The 8,061-nt window shown below is 34.2% G+C and overlaps 1 protein-coding gene across 1 annotated transcript; it reads right to left on the bottom strand.

The window, feature by feature from the left end:
• On the bottom strand, positions 6,042 to 7,296 carry LOC18586530 (zinc finger protein ZAT5). The gene has a single exon (XM_007009979.2). The coding sequence runs from the start codon at positions 7,173 to 7,175 to the stop codon at positions 6,192 to 6,194; it is 984 nt and encodes a 327-aa protein (XP_007010041.2). The 5' UTR covers positions 7,176 to 7,296; the 3' UTR covers positions 6,042 to 6,191.

Here is an 8,061-nt window from a genome sequence, read left to right as displayed (position 1 = left end):
TACAGTGGGCGGGTTTTCGTGGACCAGCCTATTAGAAGGGCATGGTAAACCCCGTTGTATTTTACCTTAGTATGAAAGGCGCAGATGGTATCTTCTAAGGTAAGTTTAGAGTTCACTTCACGTCGAACCACCACGTGAGGATGAAACTCAGCCAACGCCAAGGAATGACTATATTTTAAAAGTAAAAATATGTTTTATGGGTATATGTCGTTTTAACATCCTTGGCGGACTTGGTTGGATGCTTGGGCCAAGGTGTCACAGAGTATGAGTTTTGGCACAAGTCAAGTTTTTAAGAGAATCATGAGCCTTGTTGATTATTTTGATGAAATGTAATTGTTTTATAGGAATTGAAATGAGTTTTGAATGTTATGGACTATAATATGATGGGATGATTTAACTGTCTCCATTTACTTGGCTTTAAATGTTATAGATGAATTTTGCTTACTCACTGGGTTTATAAAAACTCACTCTTTTGTTGTACCCATTTAAGGCTCAGGACAGTTTGTAAACAGCCGATTTTGTTGAGGGTTGCTTTTGGATTTGCATCCTTAGAAATCGAAGGTCTACAGTCTTGTATATTTGCGATTATTTTGGAGCCCACATGTCATTGTAGAATATTTTGTATACCTAGCTGTGTGTGCCACTGTATGTATGAATTTATTTTGCTTTTACGCTACAAAAATTATTTACGCAGAGTTCTATAAATATTGTTTTATAAGAAAATATAATATTTCATTTAATATTTTTATTTAGTTTGATTAGCCAAAATTTTATTTTAAATGGATGATTTAGATTACTACAATTATTTTTAGATAAAAAAAAGTAAATTTTTTGATCGTATGTTGTATTTTCACCAAGTTTCAAAATTTTTGAGTAAAAATGACCAAAATACCCCTATATGGCAGAAATTACTTTTGTTTGTTTTTGATTTAAAAATAGTTCATATTCTCTTAAAACATGATATTTAGTAACTGTTGCTCATAGGGGAGACGTAAAATTGATGTAAGAGCCTTGCGAGGTTTCAATTGACATTCCGGGTAATGAATGTCTATCGAGACATCGCGACGATTGTCACGGGCTCGAAGAGAGTACCGAGTCGTGACATAACCCCTCAAAATTTCTTCGTACAGCACCAAGTTGCCACCCCTTTAGTTCACCTTTAGTTTAGTCAAGCTATTGTAAGCATAGGTCGGCCATTAGCTATAATCGTTTAGCACTCTGGTCTTAACGTATTTTTATTTTTGCTTCTGAAGAATAATACAACTATTGTTTCTTCCATTCTTTTTTCAATTGTCTTATGCTTCCACATCCTTGCTTACGCTATCGCACTATTTCGTGTATTTACAAGTTAAAGCTTGCTTAGTTTTCATATACAAGACTCAAGCACCGCATGGATATTGGTTAAAACACCAAGCCCGTGACAGGGGCTCCCGCCTCTCAAAAGTTTTAAAATTTTGTATTATAAGTTTGCCTTTTTTAGAATTTTATAGTTTTACCCCTACAATAATTGTTTTGTTTGGTGGGATGCCTTACAACAATTAGTCAACAACTAATTTTAGTAAATTTAGGGACTAAAGTAAAACCTATTACAGTTGAATTATTCCTCAAACCTCACTGCCCCAAGACCCCACAATCGACCCACCTCTTGTTTGTCCCTAAATGCAAAATCTTGATCCCACCACTTCTTATCACTATTTCAAAACAAACTATTTGATTTGATTAAGGGTGGTAAAACTATATATCCTAAATTTTATTCATATAATAATAAAAAATTAAAAACTAAAAAGTAACGGTCACCACCTCACCACCTACCATCGATCAGCCCTTGCATACTAGGATCTATTGGTGTCATTTGATCGTTAGAATGATCTTGGTTTAAAGATCTCCAACTTCATGTTGGAATTTTGACAGGGTAAAAAAATCAAGTAGTTGATACGTATAATTAAGTATTTAATTTTGGGATATATTTATAATGTAATTTATATTTTTAATTAAGTACATAATATTATGTTAGTAATAAGCATGTGAATCTAGCTTGAAGTTCATGGACATGGACAAGATTATTGGGTTGAAGTTCGATTTGTTAAGTACATGGACAAAGCCAAGACTTTTCCCTTGGCGACTTGGTTAAGAACAACATTATTTAATTATAGGAAAGGAGATCAAATATAGTATAAAACATGCCAAGTTCACTGAAACAGTATTGTAATTGCATCAGTAAGTATAAAATTATTTTGATTAAAAGAAAGAAACATATGTATAAAATATATGATTATTTTGATTAAAAGTAAGAAATCTAAAATTTTCCTACGTTGTAAAAATGAGATAAAGTCTAAGGGAATATGTCTCTTTAATTTTATATATTGTTACTTTATTTTGATTTTTAGATAATTTCACTAATTGAGATGTAGTGACACCAAACTGGTCCATCATTGTCTTTATTATCAGTATAAATTCTTATTTATCAAAAGGAAAATGCTCGAATCTCATGCTACGTGCCATCCATCAATTTCTAGTAACTTTCACCTGATGGAAATTGGTTGAGAAAATTTACTCATCAGTGAATTTTGGGAGTATGTGTATATTATGATAAGCGTCATCTGGGTCGTACTGTTTGTTCAATGAACCAACTCAATAAATCTCAATCCATAAATATAAATAATAAATGCCTTATCTAACATGCATGATCAAGTGATTGCAGAGAAGAAAAATAGGCCATCCATTCATGCCTATTCTGGCAATGTATATGGTATAGCTCAACCCAAACTTTCATGATACCTTTCCTTTTCTATGTATATATATATTTATTCATTTTGCTTTCCTAAGAATTTGTTTTCAAAATTGTAATAATGAGAGGCAAGGCTTTTCATGTGATAGAGGCCTGAATTAGTGGAAAATGTGTTTGTGGTTGTTAATGCTAGCCATAAGATCTGATTTGCTTCAAGAGAGTGGAAGGCAAGAAATAGGAGGATGTGAGGGTTTTGATTAATTTGTTAGATAGGCATAGAATCCAGAGATTTTTAGGGAAAAATATGTATATATTGTTTAACATTACTTTGATTTTGATTTTTCTTTTGTGCTTTTTTCAAAATTAATGATTTTTATATAAAAATGGATAAAAAATAAAACCCAAATTCTTAAAAAATAGGTTCAAAAAGTCAATTGACAATAAAAAAGGGCATGATCCCACTTGGTCATTGTCAATAACTTAGCAATATATTTATACTTATTGATCAAAGGATGGAAAAGGACCGAAAGGAATTTACCCTAGTTGGTAGAGTCAATTACCTTCATAAAAATTTTGGGTTCTAAATTTAAGCATCATATTTAGATATGGACAGCAGTGGGTTAAACAAACATCTCATGTAAATCTTTATTTATTTTTTGGTATGTATGAGAAAGTCTAAAAAGGAAAGATCAGTGAATTTAAATTTTTAATCTCAACTATCAATAGTAATAGTTTAAAATTTAATGTCACGTTTATATAAAAAATTATAATCACAATAATCAAATATAATATTTCATATGAAAATTCAATCAAACAAATAAATCAACATATAATTAGATAAATTTAATATAAAATTAGATCAAACTCACGCATAATATAATTTAAACATGATTACTCTTCGAGGTTTCGGAACCTTTTTATCGTCGTTGGGGCAAGGCCTTGTCGGCTTCTTTTCCATCTTTATACCACCATACATTCATGAGATTCCAACATTATTTATCATCATCAACCATGCAATCCCTCTCATTCTAGGTTTTCCTAGCAACATATATTTCCTTGTGAAAATTAAGTGATCCCTCACACTTGTGTACTGTAATGGCACATGAAATTTATGGACCAAAAACTGAAGATGCTGATGACAAACTCTAGAAAGAGCCTCAAAAGACAACCTTTAATTTCTGATTATAAGGGTTGCATCTCCTTTGACCCCGATTGAGTGTCACTGAACAACTATAGATCGATGAAGCAACACCTCCTACCACCTGCTTTCTATCCCAAATTAAAGCTGCTAACCTAATTGCAAGTGTTTCATCCCAATACTCACTACTCTGATATCTTTCAAGGGGAGCCACAAACTACAGAGCCTTTTTGCTAAGAGTGACAATTTGGGGGGTTTGAAGTATGTTTAGGCAACAATTCTCTTCTGCCATACTAATTAATATTCACGTGCTAGACATGGAAGGATAACTGATATAGCTGTCCTGCCTGAAAAATTTCTAATCAACGATTCTGATGCTTATAATTTCAATATGAAGAAGTTAGTGCAGCTAATTATTTAACCATGCTATTTTCCATTATATGACATATATAGTAGATAATAATCTCTATTTTATCTTTTTCCTTTTTATATATTTTCAACTTATTACTTGTTTGTTTACTCTTTAAGTTACTAGGCCTGACAGCTGAAAAGTTAATTCAATAAATTGAGATACAAAAATCTTAGTCAAATGCCTTAAAACTATATTTTTTTTTGGGCAGATGCCTTCATTGAGGCTTAAAATTAAAAACCCAGATTTCTAAATCTCTAAAATATAATTTCTAAAAATTAAGTTTCCATACTTATATTTTATAACATGAATTGACTAAAACACAGAGCAAGCTACACAGCTTGGCATATTATTCTCTAACCTCACAACTTGCACTTTTTATTTAGCAAAAAAGAATTGACTCAACTCCTAAATTAGCACATCTGCTCAACTTGGCACAGTCAATAGCAACCTCACAAATTATTGCATCCCTTTCTCTCTCTCTCTCTCTTATTGTGTGAGGTAGACAGACACCAGACTCTTACTTAAGAACAGCTAATGATGCTTAAAAAAAGGCATAATACAAGGACTACAAGGCCGTTTGTCTTCTTCAATTATACCTCAATTGGATATTATCGCCAACTTTGTGCTGACATTCAGCTCATACCACAACTTTAATTAGCTTAGCCCTGGTTTATCAAAGATCTAATTCCTATAGCACTTCCAAAACTACCAAACCAAATTAGGCATTTTGTTAGATACAAGTCAATACTTAAAATCTTTTGGAACATTCTTGAAAAATATTTATGAAACGAGAGAGAGCTATTTCGAATTACGTAACTCAAAATTTTTATATATGAAAAAAAAAATCAATACTTTAAGAGAAAAAACAACCGTTGACTTAATGTACCCCATGTCAGATATACCTGCCTTGTGGTCCATGACAATTACAACAAGCCATTGTTTAAGTGCTTGGCTATCAGTAACTTAAGGAAGATTATTTGCTGTTATATATGGCTAGATGGAAAAGCTATCATAGGTGCTATGAGTTAGTAAAATTGATTGTATCAAACGATCTGCTATATAACTGACTTAATAAATTTTGAATCTAAACCACTAGATTAATTAAGATCAATTTGATGATGGTAACTGAAAACTATAGTGAATGCAAAGTTGAATCTACAGGCTGTGAGAATATCCAAAATGGGGAGGTGCATTGTAAGAATTGTGGGTGAAGGAGCATGGGATAACTTTCCACAAGGGGGTGATTAGTTGTCTTTGAGTATACTAGTAACTAAAAAAAGAGGTGGAGGAAGCAAAGAAAAGAACAATAATAGCTAAGTAGGAAACATCTTTTAGAAGCATGTTATTGTTATTTAAAAGAGAAAAGGACAGGAGGTGAATTCCTACGAGAAGTGCAGTTCCTTACTGGCCTTTTTCTAGACTTTTATTCTATTTTTGTCACCCCCAACATGAGAGAGAGAAAGAGGGAGAAAGGCATTATTGTAAATGAAACAATGAAACCTAAGCCACAGGCTTTTGGTTGCGGTGGTGACAAATCCAAGCCTAAATGCTCTCTCTCTCTCTCTCTCTCCCCATGTGTGTAACACATTCCCTCCCACTGAAAAAGAACAGAAACCAAATTGGGAAAGAAGAAAAAGATGCCCATCATGAAACTTTACACGAACAATTTAGATACCTTTCAGTAACACATTATTCATTGCTTTTTATCAAAGAATTCAAGTTCATATGATTAACACATGTTATCAATATGAGGCCAAAAAACAAAAGAAAAGAATCAAATGAATCTTATAAATGTTGAATAAATACGAGAAAGAAAATTTAAAAAACACCCAATTCAGCTTGGATCAATTGTGTAATATAAATGGGGGTAGAAGTAAAAAAACAAGAAAGAAAAAAATTTCCTTTAACCTTGTTTAGTAATGACAATCCACCAAAGTGGGGGCGGAGAAGACAAGAGGTGATTGTTGTTGTTGCTGTTGTTGTTGCTGTTGCTTGGAAGCAAAGGGGAATTTAGATTCCCGGTGATCGTCTTCCGGGGCAGGAAGATTGAGATCCAAGTCCAAAGACAAAACATTCCTTGGTTTCTTAGGTTGCTCAGATTCCATTGCCACTGGTACTGTCAATGACAAGGCTGTGCTAGCTGTAGGAATACTACCACCTATTGGCCCTCTATGCCTTCTCATATGCCCTCCCAAGGCTTGCCCAGAGGTAAACTCCGCCCCACAAATGGAGCACTCATGAACCTTAGCCTTATTGTTATTGCTATACAAACCTCTATTGTTGTTATTATTATTAGTCAATTGAAGAGAAAGAGAAGAAAGGTTGTTAGTCCTGATGAATTGTCCTTCTTCATCTGATGCTGCTGCTGTGAATTGTCTTGTTTTCTCATCAACCATGGCTGCTGTCTTAGGCTTCTTATGACTAGCCCTGTGACCACCAAGGGCTTGGAATGAAGGGAAGGTTCTGTTACAAGTTTTGCACTCGTAGACATAGTACCCGGCCTTGCCTGTCCCGTTTGAAGGTGCTTCCATGAACTTTCTACTAGGGAATTTGTTGTCAGTTCCCGTATGATGATCATGATCATCAGCTTGCTTCGTGGATTGTCTTGATTGGCCTTGCGCGAGGAGGATCAAGCAGTTAGCCATGTCTTCTTCTTCCTCGGTGCTGTCCTGGTATTCAGAGGAAGAAGAAGAAGAAGAAGGTGACAAAAGAGTAACATTCTTGTTGTCTACATTTGCACTATTCCCATCAAATTCACCTCCATCTTCATTGTGTATTGAATTAGAAGTTATGGCAAAAGGGATTGGTGATTGAGGCCTCAAACGCTTGGTCCGCTTCCCTTTGACGATGTTGCTATGATCTTTAGACCCCATTGCAACTTCCTCCGGAGCTTCCATCTTCCCCCAACACCACCAATGACAAAAAGGAAAAAAGAAAGAAATAGAAGGAGTTTGAGAGAGAAAGAGAGGGTCAGGGGGAATATAGGGAGGGAGCAAAGGAGAGAAAGTGGGCTTCAATATATAGTGAATGGAACGATAAAAAAGAAAAAGAGAGAGAAAAGGGAGGAAGTTTCGGCCTTTGGGATCAGTTTTGGAGTCAAAAGAGAGACACCAATGGAACAGTAAGAGTAAATTAGCAAGGCCAAAATTTCTTGATTAGCCCACAAGATTTTGAATAGCTAATTAATGGAAGTATATATATTTTTTTATATTTATAGGCTTAGTTGGAAAAAGATAGGGAGGGGGAGATGGGGTGAAAGGGAGAGGAAATGGAGACAGACAAAGAAGAGAAAGGCCAAAAACGAACACAAATGTAACTGAAAAGATGCAAAATTAGAAGAGATAGAGAGTAAAACAGTTGGGAAAAGGTTGTTAACGTAAAGTCCGTTTCACACTCTCTTTCTCACACTTTGCCAACGCACTTCACGATATGAAATCAACAACAAAGAACATACATCAACAATTCCCCCTCCATCCAATGCTTGGTTGCACGATATAAGCATGTTCTTCACCCTCCTTTGCTCCTTGTCCTTGGACTAAACTTGATTACCAATCACACCCACTTGCCTTTCTCTCTTTGTATCATCAAAACCCCTAATTAATGCTGTGATCTACCTCTATATATGTTGCTAACATTTCATCTATCATTTACTTATTAGGATTACACTTTTTGGTAAGTAAATATGAAAATTTATTGGTTTTAAGAGACTGTATCTTAATATAAGATATTGTTTTATCATTTCATGAATCTTAATATAAGAACAATCACAGAACTTTTTTTCTT

The sequence above is a fragment of the Theobroma cacao genome, chromosome 10 (genome assembly GCF_000208745.1).
Source record: "Theobroma cacao cultivar B97-61/B2 chromosome 10, Criollo_cocoa_genome_V2, whole genome shotgun sequence".
Classification (NCBI taxonomy): domain Eukaryota; kingdom Viridiplantae; phylum Streptophyta; class Magnoliopsida; order Malvales; family Malvaceae; genus Theobroma; species Theobroma cacao.
Note: the sequence above shows the minus strand (reverse complement) of the source record. Positions and strands in the feature narration are given on the sequence as shown.